The sequence below is a fragment of the Manduca sexta genome, chromosome 11 (genome assembly GCF_014839805.1).
Source record: "Manduca sexta isolate Smith_Timp_Sample1 chromosome 11, JHU_Msex_v1.0, whole genome shotgun sequence".
Classification (NCBI taxonomy): domain Eukaryota; kingdom Metazoa; phylum Arthropoda; class Insecta; order Lepidoptera; family Sphingidae; genus Manduca; species Manduca sexta.
The window spans coordinates 6,394,512-6,410,601 of NC_051125.1; the positions used below are offsets into that span (position 1 = coordinate 6,394,512).

General features: G+C 35.7%; 1 protein-coding gene across 1 annotated transcript; it reads right to left on the bottom strand.

The window, feature by feature from the left end:
* Positions 1–205: 205 nt before the first annotated feature.
* Positions 206–14,840, bottom strand: LOC115441793 (probable methylmalonate-semialdehyde dehydrogenase [acylating], mitochondrial). The gene is made up of 10 exons (XM_030166702.2): positions 14,635–14,840; positions 11,855–11,991; positions 10,037–10,147; positions 9,130–9,236; positions 6,209–6,322; positions 4,328–4,494; positions 3,905–4,025; positions 2,740–2,889; positions 1,034–1,174; positions 206–690 (listed from the first exon to the last, which is right to left on the bottom strand). Exons 1-10 carry the CDS (start codon positions 14,668–14,670, stop codon positions 206–208), a joined length of 1,569 nt encoding a protein of 522 aa, XP_030022562.2. The 5' UTR covers positions 14,671–14,840.
* Between the last annotated feature and the right edge of the window lie 1,250 nt (positions 14,841–16,090).

Here is a 16,090-nt window from a genome sequence, read left to right on the forward strand (position 1 = left end):
GGTACTTATTGGATCTTGCGGTAAAATCAATGTGAAGTATAGAGATTACACAAATAAAATGCATATGATAATTATAAAATAAATTTATTATTTAAAAACAAGTAGAAAAATAAAACGATCGGTGAACAGTATTGACTAATGGAAGACAAGTTGTTGATTGTGTAAATGCTTTGTACACTTTTGCTTATACCTTTAAACATTAACATTATTGTTGAGTGGGCATGGAGACCGCCGCTTTCGTGTGAGACACATCACTCTGCCTCCAGAACGATACAACCGTTTTCAACTCAGTGTAGAAATCGATTCCTTGCTTTCCACAGAAGTGATTTGTTCCCAAGAAGCTGCCCCTTGTACCACTGAAGGAGAACATAGATAAGGGCACTGGAATGGGCACATTCACTCCCACTTGTCCTACATCGATTTCGTTTGCGAACTTCCTGGCGGTGGCTCCGTTCGTGGTGAAGATGGCCGTTCCATTGCCGTAGGGGTTCGCATTGATCATTTGTATGGCCTCGTCTAATGTGTCGACGAACAAACAGACAAGCACGGGGCCGAAGATCTCTTCCTTGTAGCACTCCATGGAAGGTTTCACGTCGGTAATAATGGTCGGTCCTACAAAGTTGCCCTTTTCGAAACCGGGCACTTTAATGCCGCGACCGTCGAGAACAACCTTTGCGCCTTCTTTGACTCCTGCGCAACGAAATGTTTTATATTATTAAATGGTATATTGTGCAACTAAATATGAAAATGATTAAGAACAAATTTCAAGAAATAATTCTCAAGGAAATACAGGGAAACCACTTACACGGAAATGACAGTAATATTATAAGACAATAATTGAATAATTATAATGTACGCAATTTTGAGGAAATGAAATATTTTTGAAAATGGATATATATATCCATTTTCGAATTTATTTCGAATTCAAAGTAAAAATTGTAGTAGTTTTTAAAAATATATATATATTTTACTACAATTTTTACTTTCTGTCCATAGTTCCCTGCCACAAGCTAATGATACGATTAATCTTTACCTGATTCCACAAGCCTCAGGATCCTCTCCTTAGCCTTGACTGAGATGACGGGACCAACATCAGTGCCGGGAACGTGGCCAGCATTCACTTTCAGACCCTGAGCGCGGTTCACTAGGTCTGGGATCCATTCCTTTGCCTCACCTAAGGGTTAAACCAATAAATATAAATTACGAGTTTTTATAAACATTTTAAGGATTTTTGATTTTTAAACCACCAAAGCAGAGATTTCTGTAGTAACCAAAGTAAAGATTTTTGTAACAACCAGAGTAGAGATTATTTATGTAAAAAATTATAATTTCGAATAGATAGCTTCTAAAAACGGTTAGCGTGCCGTTTTGCTGGGAGGAACGCCGTCGCTACAACAAATCGAGGTAGGGTTAATACCCGGGCGGATATAAATAAATCTGCCCGGATAGCGTACACAAGGTGTATTGACCAATGACCCAGATTTGTCACGTCCCTGGATCAGCCTGTACATATCCGGTTTCAAACGGATCAGTATAATAATGTAGACTAGCGACAGCGGAGCTGGTTGTGTGAGCGAGTGTACGTACCGACGAAGACGGCGGTGCTGAGCGCCATGCAGCGCTGGCCGGCGAGCTGGTTGTGTGAGCGAGTGTACGTACCGACGAAGACGGCGGTGCTGAGCGCCATGCAACGCTGGCCGGCGAGCTGGTTGTGTGAGCGAGTGTACGTACCGACGAAGACGGCGGTGCTGAGCGCCATGCAGCGCTGGCCGGCGAGCTGGTTGTGTGAGCGAGTGTACGTACCGACGAAGACGGCGGTGCTGAGCGCCATGCAACGCTGGCCGGCGAGCTGGTTGTGTGAGCGAGTGTACGTACCGACGAAGACGGCGGTGCTGAGCGCCATGCAGCGCTGGCCGGCGAGCTGGTTGTGTGAGCGAGTGTACGTACCGACGAAGACGGCGGTGCTGAGCGCCATGCAGCGCTGGCCGGCGAGCTGGTTGTGTGAGCGAGTGTACGTACCGACGAAGACGGCGGTGCTGAGCGCCATGCAGCGCTGGCCGGCGAGCTGGTTGTGTGAGCGAGTGTACGTACCGACGAAGACGGCGGTGCTGAGCGCCATGCAGCACTGGCCGGCGAGCTGGTTGTGTGAGCGAGTGTACGTACCGACGAAGACGGCGGTGCTGAGCGCCATGCAGCGCTGGCCGGCGAGCTGGTTGTGTGAGCGAGTGTACGTACCGACGAAGACGGCGGTGCTGAGCGCCATGCAGCGCTGGCCGGCGAGCTGGTTGTGTGAGCGAGTGTACGTACCGACGAAGACGGCGGTGCTGAGCGCCATGCAGCGCTGGCCGGCGAGCTGGTTGTGTGAGCGAGTGTACGTACCGACGAAGACGGCGGTGCTGAGCGCCATGCAGCGCTGGCCGGCGAGCTGGTTGTGTGAGCGAGTGTACGTACCGACGAAGACGGCGGTGCTGAGCGCCATGCAGCGCTGGCCGGCGAGCTGGTTGTGTGAGCGAGTGTACGTACCGACGAAGACGGCGGTGCTGAGCGCCATGCAGCGCTGGCCGGCGAGCTGGTTGTGTGAGCGAGTGTACGTACCGACGAAGACGGCGGTGCTGAGCGCCATGCAGCGCTGGCCGGCGAGCTGGTTGTGTGAGCGAGTGTACGTACCGACGAAGACGGCGGTGCTGAGCGCCATGCAGCGCTGGCCGGCGAGCTGGTTGTGTGAGCGAGTGTACGTACCGACGAAGACGGCGGTGCTGAGCGCCATGCAGCGCTGGCCGGCGGCCCCGAAGGCGGCGCCGGCCAGCTGGTTGAGGGTGTGCTCCTTGTTGGCGTCGGGCATGATCACGCCGTGGTTCTTAGCACCCATGTTGCTCTGCACACGCTTGCCTGCAACAAGCAAACAATTTTATGTTTATAGCCTGACAATGATATCCATAAACTTAAAGTAAAAGAGACACCCCTGTTTTATTTTTCTAGTCAAGCTAAAAATGGCATAATTTTTAGATTGACTAGGACAAAAGTTATGTTTTTATTTATGCAAAAGAAATATATATTTTTAATACTTTATGTAATAGGTGGCATATTTCACTCTGTTCTCAATAAATTTAGGAACGGATTCATGTATATTATGATCCGATATGCAGTGTCTAAATCTGATATGAGGGAATTTCGAAAATATCCTATTAAAACATGAAATAATATTTTTTTTTTTATATTTTTGGTCCAAACTAAGTAAAAAAAAAAATATTTTATTTATTTTTCTGTCAAATTTTTCAAATTAAATACACTATTATTATAATCGAATTCAGAAATATAATAGGAACTATTCATATACGCATCATAATATCAAATCTTTGAGAACGTTACATTCCCCGCCAGAGAAGAAACTATTTTTATTCAAGGTCAACGGGTTTATAGAAAATTCAGATTTGCGCATTCACATATGTTTGCTAGCGTCCAGTTAATTCAAAAATAGACGAAGGACGATCAGCTTCCAACACATTACGATGACTAACATTATGGTTAGGTTGTTCTAATGTACAAGTTGAATACTATTGACGACCTATTTAATATATCAATTGATCCTACATTTCAATAAAATTTTTAGGTTCGAAACAAAAACCCCTCTGTTTTTGCTTGGATTGTAATTTTGTGTTTGATATTGCGATAGTTTCGCCCCTAACAAACCAAAGTTTGATTGATTAAAGACTTGGAGAAATATGGAAGCATTAGTTGCGCTTGCGCTTGAGCTTGTTCTGGGAATCAAGGCGAGAACGAATGCCGTCGCCTAGATTCATTTGGTTTACTTTCGACTGAGACTAGATAAATAAGTCTATATTTATTGGTTGGCAGACATTTGTCGGCATAATATCCAGTTAAAAAGTGTATGTATACTGTATACCTGCAGCGGAGGCCCTCTGGTAGATGTGTGTGCCGGCGCCGTCGCCGCCCACGAACGACACCGCCTTGATGGCCGGCTCGTCGCAGATGAAGTTCACAGCGTCGTGGGTACCGTGTATTATCTATCAAGTAGAAATATAGGTGGTATATATTGTAGGTGGCATAATTTTTTGTTATATTTTACAGTATTATATTTTGGTATTAACAATGTTTACATGAACCATTCATATGATTATCCATTAACATGATTATGTATATCTTGAAATAAAAGACACAGCATATAATCTTCTCTCATTGGTTGATATTTTTAAACAACCTCTATTTACTATTTATACATGGTGTTTTCATTTTACATACTTAAATTTTTTATCGACTTCAAGAAAAGTGATTCTAAATTCGATGTGTGTATATACTAAATACTCACGTTAACAACGCCAGGTGGAGCGCCGGCTTCCTGCAGCAGTTCCATCATCATGAGCGTCGCGCCGGGATCCTGCTCCGAGGGCTTGATGATGCAAGTGTTGCCAGTCACTAGCGCAGGCGGGAACATCCATAACGGAATCATCACTGGGAAATTGAATGCTGCTACACCTGTAAATTTAAAATGTGAATTACTTTCAATTATAATAATTAAATCAAAATTTGGGACTATTCTATCTTACTTAGAAGTAGAGTATATTTTTTTATAAACATATTCCACCACTTTATTCAATTCTTTCATAAGGATTATTGTGGGTATATAATTAAAAATAGCATAATTGACGTCAGCGGTTGTGCAGATCGGCGAACACGCATCGAACCCGCTTTCAACGTGCGCACACGCTTATAGATCCGCACCGATATTGCGATAACCGATAGTTAAGTTATAAGTAAGCGTCACTAAATACGATCGATACTAAATTGCGCTGTATTGGTATGTTTTAATAATTACAGTTTTTGCTGGCGACGCCGCCCTCATAAAAAAATCTTTGCCAGAATAAAAATCCCGCTATATGTTTTCCGGGGATAAAAGGTAGCCTATGCCCTTCCCAGGATCTTAAATTATCTTTACTCCAAATTTTGTCAAAATCAGTTCAGTAGTTCGGCCCTAAAAACATACAGGCACACATTACTTTCGCATTCATAATGTATGGATTTTTCTATCCATTAAAGCCAGTATATTTTTTTTGTACATTGACATATAACAAAAACAAAATCCGTAACGGATGTAAATGATAAATCGGATGTTTGATAAACATAACCTAAAAATTCAAGGCGCATCGGACCTTCTGATAAAGGTCAACCCGTAACGCTTTGTTAGAAAAACAAATGTTTATAACATGATCGGGTTGCATTAGCTGACCATAATTTGAATTTGTGAATTCAGCCTTAACTCTGCCACCGGATATGTCATGAATGGTCCAAGGCTATGAAATGCTGGAAAAATGTACATAGTATTTATATAGTATATATATATAAATATATATATACTATGTACATCTTTTCAGTATTATACGCATGCGTACTCCTAATTTTAAAAATACGTAGTCTAGTCTTGTAATGCAACCCGATACCTCGGACTGAATAGTCCGTTTTATTTGCGATACGCTACATCTGCTTTTATTTTTAACTAAAATAGTGTTATTGGTAAAGGAAAACATCATAAGAAATTCTAAAATCTACACACGTGAGAATTTTCTCTAAAAACCGGACATGTTCGTGTTGGACTCGCGCACCAAGGGTTCCGTACAATATGATAAGCAATATATCTAAGTAACTAAATACATATTTCCGGTTTTCAGAATTTTTGTTCACAAGTGGTGTACGACGTCGTTTCTTGCTAAATTTCATAATTCCAGGTCAACGAGAAGTACCCTGTACGTTTTTATTCCCATGTGAAATAGAAAAATATGCGATATAAACGGTAATTTCTTTTGATCGCGTTGACTTACAAGTTTAATATTTTCACAGCTGAAAGAACCTGTCGACCAGAGGTTCCCAAACTTTTTTTAATTCATACACTTTAAAAATTTTGCTTTCAAAAGTTTCCGGTGCACCCCCGCAGCAATATTTCTACTATATTCCCCAGAATTTGCACATTTTAAAATGTCGCTGAGCTTCTTAAAATACTATCTGCTAACATTGATTGGTGAAATCAAGCCATCATTTTAGTTCTTTACTATCTAAACCAGACAAAAATATATGTTTGTTAGAAGTTAACGCAGAAACTTGTAAACAAACTAACATGAAATTTGCCACAAAGATAGACTGTATTTATCAAAGAAATTAACACGGAGCATTATTCCGGGAATATATTGTATTTTACCTCCAACAACACCGAGAGGCACTTTGTAGCTGTGTGTGTCCATGTCCTTGGCAATGTTCTGGATGCTGTCTCCCAGCTGCAGCGACGTGATGCTGCAGCAGTGCTCTACCGACTCTGCAAGACAAATTTAACATTCAGTACGTGTTACTACCACACGGAACAAACTTGGAAACGAAGGTCTTGGTTTCAATACCTACTGGACAAATACAATCTGTAGTATCTCGATATGAAATAGGAGAGATGTTAGTATATGGCATTTACTGCCGATATCTCTTGTCATTAGTTGAAATGTATAACAATATGAAAAGCTAATGAATTTTTTTGTATCCTTTCTGAAGGCGCTAATCTCAGGAACTACAGTTTTACTCCTGAGCTATAGGCTACTTTTATCCCGATAAAATAATTATACTGGAAAAAGACATTCATGCGGCCGGAGCTACAGGCAAAATCTATTATATAACATGACAAAATATATGTCTGTAACTTACGGCATTATTAATAATTAATAATATCAATAATACATTTGACAGAACACGTAATACATTAATAACTTCGATAACCTCTATAAAATGTATTATCTTGAAAAGCAATACGCGTATGATCGATATACAGATTATAATTCATAGGTAATAAAAAATTATAAAACTAATACATATAATCGTACTACAATACCAACATGTATTTAAATTTTACAGCTGTATCAATTAGTGCATAGATGGATCTTACCTTTGGAAGGTAGGCAGAGAATGACATAGAAGAATAAGATAATAAAAAATCTTCGGTATCAGAAATACTCTCAATGTACCTTTGCATTTATTGTTTTAACATAATATACTGGTTAACCAAATAAAAAGCTTTTTACATTGAAAATATATCCCATGGAATCTACAACCGACAAATTATAATCACTAACTTAACTAAAGACATTTTAAAAATAATATTTTAATAATACACAATTAAAATAACGTTCAGTTGCTTTCTTTAACTTAGTATCAAACCATAAGTTGAATTAAGCTTGAAGTGCTTTATAGCTCATCTGTATTTGTAAGTACTTAATAACAGCCTTCAGTTCTAGGATTTGCCATATATCGACCATAAACCACATGTTACTATTTTTCTGCAGTTATAGTAATTACACACTATTCAGATGCGAACTCGGGCAATGTATGTAAACTGCTGACTTTAAATTTTAAATTACTTTTGACTACAAAGCAAATGTTTCACTGGAACTCAACCAGATAGCTTTATCCATGTTTTTAAGTGTTGGTTAACTGAATTTTTATCGTTTACTCGGTCTAAAATGTTTTTTTATAATAACCATGATTGAACTAAGTATGATGCTTGTCAATTTAAGAATACATGTCCTTTTTTGGGATGGGATTTGTAATAAATCTTGAGGTATTTTCTGACAAATCCTCTTAACCAATAAGAAAGAAACCATCACTATATTCATGTATATTGCATTATCTATTTATTCAATCTTTTTTCAAAGAAGCAATTGATCTAAGGTACTAAAAAAGTATACTCGTTAAGCAATAAATATATTCGTATAAAAATGTATAAACATGTTATTTTGTTTTTTAATTTGACAACCCTACAGTGGCGAAGGGTTCATAAAATCCAATCCCTGCCGGCTTCTCTTTCGTAATTTATATATAATCTAGTGATCATTAAAAAGATTTGCAGACCGCATTTATGTATATTATTAGTATTTATATGTTATGTCGATGCTTTCAAGACATATTCACCCTTGCTACTTACTACCTTCAACTTTTCTGCAACCCTATATTATAATCTATATATATAAAAATGAATTGCTGTTCGTTAGTCTCGCTAAAACTCGAGAACGGCTGAACGGATTTATCTTATCTTGGTCTTGAATTATTCGTGGAGGTCTAGGGAAGGTTTAAAAGGTGAGAAAAATTCGAATAATTGCCGGGAAAATCCTCAAAACAGCATTTTTCTATTTCCCATACAAACGTTTTCTAACTAATACGTAGAGTCAATTTGAGCTTTATAAAGTTCACTGTTGTCTAAGCAATGTAGGTGTGTTCCTAACATCAAAGCAGTGTGCGTTGGAGCACAGAATATAATAATGTAATGTCGCGTTCTGAAACTCAACAAAAGTGATATCGCGCACCTGACTAAATTGAACAGTCACAAAATTTAATATATCATTAGTTATTTGGTTGGCTTCACGATATTATTTCTTTTGTTTTACTTTAAAATGCATGTTTTCGTTATGGTCAATTTTTGAGCTACTTTTGCATATCTATACTTATAATAAATCTGCAGAGAGGTCAATTCTGTACATGAAATATATTTCCAAAATAACTGGGGGTGATTAGGGATCGATACTGATGCCAAAAATGCAATTAGTAAAATTTTTGTCTGTCTGTCTGTATAACCGTTATAGAAACAAAAACTACTGGACGGATTTTAACGAAACTTGGTACAATTATTTGTCATACTCCTGTGCTGGTTATAGTATACTTTTCATCATGCTACAATTAATAGGAGCAGAGCAGTGAAGGGAAATGTTGGGAAAACGGGAGAAGTTACTCCATTTTTTAAGCTTCCGTCATTTCGTGTGCAACCTTAATGGTTAAAAGTTCCTTCGATTTCACCAGGATCCCATCATCAGACCCTGACCGGACAATCGGACCACCTGCATACCACCATAAATTAAAAAAACATCCCGACAAATTGAGCACCTTCTCCATTTTTGAAACCCAAAATCCACGCGGGCGAAGCTGCGGGCGGAAGCTAGTATAATATATAATATAATACCTATTCGAATAAGGCGAAACAGTCACGCACATAATTCTTCTACACTGGACTAGTTTCAGATGACGCACTATCTCCACATGCACAAGGCTTATACTCTTATTTGCTGATCCAATAAGGACAAATATACTTACGAATTCCTCTAAGCACATCTCCCTCAGCGTCAGCTAATGTCTTGCCTTGTTCCTCAGTAATCTTCGCGGCCAGTTTGCTTTGATTCTCTCGCAGTATGCGGGCGAATCTAAACGAATATATCAATTAAATTAATCCCGTTATTGAGTTTACAAGGCAAGGCCGTGATATCATAGATATGAAATGAATATCTAGTTTCTAAGTTTGACAGTTATCATTTAATCAATTACATTGATTGAATTTCAGTTATAACCGTGACAATTTTCATAAATAAATGGTTGAAGGGTATGTATATGGGCATTGAACGGTTGTCGTGCCGATGGTTTTTTTTTTAGATATAAGTAGTGCTTTGTCAATTCTTCAAGATATGTGAAACACATAAAAAGCATGTCAGTTTTATACGTGTATTGTACAGCTGACTACAAATTGGATGTCGTATACTGACTGAGGAAAGAAAAAAGTCTCGTACGAATGCTGAACAGAATGAAAATAGCTTTTATATGACATTCGCCATTTTATTTCAACATGTTTACTAGACATAAATAACAGATTCATGAGAATTAGGTGCAATTCTAGATAAGGCAATGGAAATCTCCAAGATATTACATCCAGCAAACACACGTCCAGAATTGAAATTTGTGGCAGACGTTAAGATGACAAATACGGCCGTAATCTCTTATTTGTAGCTCTGCCAACTTCTTAGGGGCTTAGAAAAGAAAAGCATATATGTATAAACGTAAAACGTAGTGTAGGACTCCCTCCAGCTACGTGGTGTGACGATCTGCGAAAGGTCGCTGATAAGAACTGGATGGCTGAAGACAGGGTAAAATGGCGCATATTGGAAGAGACTTATGTCCAGCAATGGACAAAGATATAGGCTGATGATGATAATAAAATATGATTCCATACTTGAACATGAGTTGCTGACGGGTCATTACAGTGGTTTGGCTCCATGATTTGTAAGCCCTTTTGGCGGCTTCAAGAGCAGCATTCAATTCCTCTTTCGTCGCTTCTGGTACCCTGCAATGAAGAAAACTATGGTAAGAACCAAAAATACTTTAACAATAAGGTATTTACCTGAAGCCGTTAATTTCAATATACGATTTGTTAACTGTGTTTTGTTCATAAGTTTTATAAAGAAATAAGAACATAATGCATGGCTTTCCAAGCCGTGTCTTTAATACCCAAAAGATAAACATAAAATACTATTTCGAATTTCGTAACTTATTAATATAATAAAAAAAATAAAAAAATGAATATAGGTTAGTATACAAGATTCGGGAACCAGTTTAATATTTGTAAACTCATTTAATTTGTACGTAACATTTGCTTAAGAATTGGAAACGTATAAAAATAGAAAATTAAACACAGTTATCTGATCAACACAAGATGATAATATTCAAACTTCAGATATGGCAGGGAAAAATTAAAATAAACTAAACAAAACCTCTGCAAATCTGTTTTAACTTGTTATAAGCAGTTTTCACTGGTTAAAACTAGTAAGACCTCAAGAGGAAATTTGAGTAAAGACAGATAAAGTCGGCAATGTGAGATTCCTTCTTATCTGCATATTTTGAATTAATAAAGTGTCTGTTAAAACGACACGAATGTTATCATTGTTAAAGTATTACTTAATATCGAAATAGTGGCTATCGAATGGTTGCCAACATAATATAGTGTAATAATACTAAATAATAATAAGCAACTATAGTTTTATTTATAGTGTTCTCAATGGAACAAGGTGGCAGGAACCCGCTGGATGTGGCAGCTTTTGACGGGTCCGTTTGGAAATCTTTAGGGGAGGCCTAAGTTCAATGACGTCATCAATGATGACTGATCATGGTATCAAACTCTTGTGGAATTAAGAAGTAAAAAGAAAATATATAATGCCAAGGCCGGGATCGAAACTTAGCACTTTCATTGTATAACACCGTAATCCTACCTATGTACCACAATAAATATAATAAATAAATAAATAAAAAATTTCATATCAGAGTTCTCTCTTACTCATGTTCATTTTATAAACGTGCCTAAATGTTTAAATTAACAGGGTCTAATATAAATTATTTTGCTGTAAAATAAGTAATTTGAACAAGCATAAAATAGCAAATAATATCAACATTGTTTATTTCAGCTTAATCATTTATTTGCCGCACAAAATATGACGCAACGTACAAAAGCGAGATAATGGAAGAGAATAGCGATATCGGCAATCAGGTCGTTATGGCATACCAGATTTAATACGATCGATAACACAGGTGGAGTAATAATCTGCGATTAGGGCGTGTCACCATGGCAGATATTAATAAATATATTATGTACTTTTTTGTATATGTTCTGTTAGGTAGATTTTTTTGTATAAGTAGTATATGTTAACTGGTAAGAAACAGGTTTGGACGCAGCTATAGCTATAATGACAATAGAATACTGAATAGTTGGCTTAAATCTACTTAATGGAATTTTGTAAATTAGATAGATATTCATATCGTAGTTTACATAAGGTGTATACGTCATTCGTCCGAATTATAACAATGATATAATCAGCATAGTGGTTCTTTCTTATTTTAAATATATAGTAGTATTAAAAATATTTTTAAACTTTCTTCTTCTTTCCACCATGATATATCAGGTAGCAATAAGCTTTCAAAAATTTTGCCATCGTTTGGCTATAAATAACATTAATACAGAACAATATGATTACATTTTTTTTATAAATTGAAAGATTACCTGCCAATAACTTCATTAGTAGCTGGGTTGGTAAGTTCGATCCAGTTGCTTGTTTTAGAGTCAACATACTGACCATCTATGTAAAGCTTTGTGGCCGGAGCTGCACTACTGTATTTCCTTCGCAAGACTAGTTGAGACTGTAACAAAATTACATATCATGCTTCTGAAAGCTTAACAACTATCTGGGGTAGCTGCTTGCATTAGTTTTTGGCATTAATACAAATAATAGAACTTATTTGAAAGTAATTCACAATAGTAGAATCTTCTGATTCGTATTTAGCTAGTTTAGTTTGCAGCTGTGATTTAATATTTATCATTATATTACACCATTTGGTTTTTAATTCAACTACCTACCTCAGCCTGAGTTTTTATTGTTTAATAAGACACCCTGAACATGATTCTTTACTGGAATAATAATTAAGGATATAGGTTCCACACCTGGCTACGCCGGCATTTACAAATACCTACCACAAAAATTATCGACTTTTTCAACTATCATTAATTATAAAACAAAGATAACTTGTTTTATCAATATTTTGTTTCATAAAAAACAATTATCAGGTTTATCACAAACATTAAGATTTTTTTATGTGATTAAATTCATAATGTTCAATATATGAGTATAAATACACAGTAAAAGGAAGAATTAACATGGAATCATAAATTGAAATGATATTGGCAAATACCCAGGCCAATGTGCCAATTTTAAATACAAACACCTTTGTGAAAGATGGGTTGGGTTGAATAATGCATAACAATGCCGCTAGTGATGGAATATGAAACTGAAAATACTCCAGTGGGTCAAGTTATTTGCAAGCATTTAAGGAGAATGTGGCAAATGCTGTCATCTATATTTATTATATTTGTATCAAACAGGGTTGGGAATATAAGAACTTTGATACTGTTTACATCCTTGACACTAAAATGTCTAAGCCAAGAGTACTTTGTACCTTACATTGCAGAAAAAACAATAATATAAAATATTTCACTAACATAAACCACTTTTATGGTGACTTAAAATATAGTAACTTTTAGTTAATGGATTGAAATAAATTAGATATGTTTTGATGCTGAAGAGAAATAAGGAAAGATATGAATTAATGTTGGTACTCAGTAAATAGTTTATGTAACTCAGTAAACAATAATGATGAAATGTTGTAATACATAAAATTCAAGATCAGTGTCATTGATTATATTATTATTATGATAGCAACTTTTATGTTGTAATCTGATTTGAAATTTACATACTAAGTTAAAATATCCAACCATCTCATGCATAATACTGGCTTCTGTTGCCTAAAATGCAGTTATACAAAAACCAAATTTTGAGATATACCAAAAAAACACAAAAAACTGTACTGTAATTTAAAAATAATTCTCTTGATATATTGTAGTAATATCCTCGACTTCTAGATATCGAAAAATAATCCTGATATTACAGGAAGTTATCAATGAGCATTATTTCTAGATTTGGGTGTAATTTTTGCATGTATTAAAATTAATTGGTTTTGGAGATATAGTGATTTCAGCCAGCAGACAGCAGAATAGTGCAGATGGCTTTTCATCTATGATTACTTATATCATAAATGCTTAAATTTCACATATAGACTACTTTTTATCCTAGTTATGTGTTTCTGTTGAAAATATCTGAATTTTTGGGTCATATTTTTAAATAGATAATGCTCACTTTCAACTGTTGATTGCTATGGAAAGAATGAAGTGGGACTTCTTTGTCATGATTCAGGAGAGTTCTTTCATAGGGGGAAACCACAAATAGCTAGTATACACTGACACTGCTTGGAAGGAGCCTCCTATACTACTGAAGCGGTACTAAGAGGTAATACGCTATGATTTTTCATGATCATACTGAAATTCTCAGCAGGTATTTTTAGACAACATTTTTAAATTTAACTCTGATGATGTACATAGCAAATCCAATAAGTAAAACAAAATATTTAAATAGTTGCATATTGTAACTCACTTAAATCTATAAATATAGAGACTAGTAGATGACAAGCATGATGTAAATATATGTTAATTATTATGTTAAACTCCACAATCATTGATTTTAGTTGTCAAAGCAAAAATACCAGTAAATAAAATGCATGAAAATGTAGATTTAAATATTATGTAATATGATTAAGTTCCCTAATTTGTATAGCAAAAAAGAATAAATTCACTAATGTAATATTAAATATTAACCTTAATATTGAGGATTACACTGTAGATTGTATGCAAGTATATGATTTCATAAATTGCAGTGTTAACTGATAAATACTTAATTAATGCAATACATGATTAAATAGGTAGTCCTTATTTTACTACAAAAAGGACTAAGTAGAGACCATGTGCTCTACAAATTGTACATTTACCTCACTGGGATTCATAAAACCATCTTCACTGAAGATTTGTTGCGTAAAATCAATAAATTTGAATTTAGAATCAATAAGAAACGTGATGAAACATTCTACTGCGCAACACGACCCAACAGAATCAGTTATGAATAATGGAGTGATTTTAAATAACAAATTGCGTGAATGATGTATAACAACTTGTTTGTCTATAACGCGGCTACTTACGGTCCTACCTCTCGAGAATTTGAAATTGGAGCAACAATAGTAAGTTATTGTTTTAAAAATCTACAGAAAGATATTCCTGACAGGAATGCTATTTTTAATTTAGATTTAAATTATCAGTGACTGATACCCATATCTCTATTAATAAACGGCTTTGAAGCTAGTATGTTATTTTAATTCCCAAAATAATACAATCTAACTTACTTCAGTTTTCAGTAACTTCAACATTGCGGAAGCCATTGTAGCTTATTTATAAAACGTATATTTTAAACAGAAACCAGTGAGCGGCTGATAGACGGGAAGGGGGCAAAGCCGACTGATTAAAATACAAATGTTCTGACCTTGAGTTGATAAAATAAATTCAGTTTGTCGTCACGAAAAGTTTGTTTTTGATTTTTGATTAGTAAAATGGCGTTTCATTCTACTAAATTAATTTCATAAAATTGTATATATTCTTTTCTCTATTGTACTTAATATTTATCTTTTACTATTCATTATACTATGGATTTTTATGGTATATATTAACATATTACTTGCTGTAGTTAATAGGATCCAATATATTAAATTTAGTATATTTATTTCCATGTCTTTAAATTATTTGTAACAAATGTTAGACTACGTAAAAAGGAACGCTAACATCCGTAACATTTGTCAGTGCTTGTCAATATGAATTAGGCAGTCTTTAAACTTTAAAAAACGAGGTGAATTCCCAAGTAATGTTTGGATTTGTATTTAGTTCGTAGTTTCCAATACACGCAAAGCCAATCTTGAATAGTGGCATAGCCGCCTATTGATTATGCTTTTATAATTATTGATTTTATTATTTTAACAGTTACAAAGTAAGGAATAGATTTAAGCTAAAGAAATATACATACAATTATGACGCTAGTTGTGTAATTTAATTATTAATTCCAATTGCATGCGGCCGGCCTTAAAATCACTGAGAAATGTTGCCAATAAAAAATATTTTACTTATACGTAATAACATGATGTAAAATTAAATAACAACAATAAATAATCACACGAAATAAAAACCCATCTTTTATTATAATCATTAAAATAATATGATTTTGATTTAAAGAATTTTTATACTGTCATGAAATAACAATTTATCATAATATAGTGCGCTGAGTTACTAAGAGATGGCGCTATGTACTACAATTTCAATATGCTTTATAAATATTTGAATTTGCGATACGATTCGTTAGTTATTATTATTGTTAGAAAAAATATTGGTTGTGTGTCGAAGAACTGCAATTCCTGTCAAATTGAATAATGACGATAGCATGAATACAGTAGCGGGAACAACAATAGCAAGTCCTATGCTGCATACCGACTGTCATAATTCGATCTAGACTCACATACATAACACGTAGTTACATGCTAATTTAATAATACAACTTAACTTATACCATGTAGTATGAAAATCATTACCTCACACACTTACCTACACCTATAAGTTCTGCAATCCATAGCATTATCTCATACAATAAAATATTTATAGTCTAAGGGCTGGTTTGTGTCGACATTTCAGACGTTAACATACAATGCTTGTTGTTAGTCGCGTTTCGCATCCGGTGGGGTTGTCATGCAGGGTTGTATCACAAAGACTTCGTTGATCGGCGCAACAGCGACCACTGTGTTGATAAGCCAACACTTG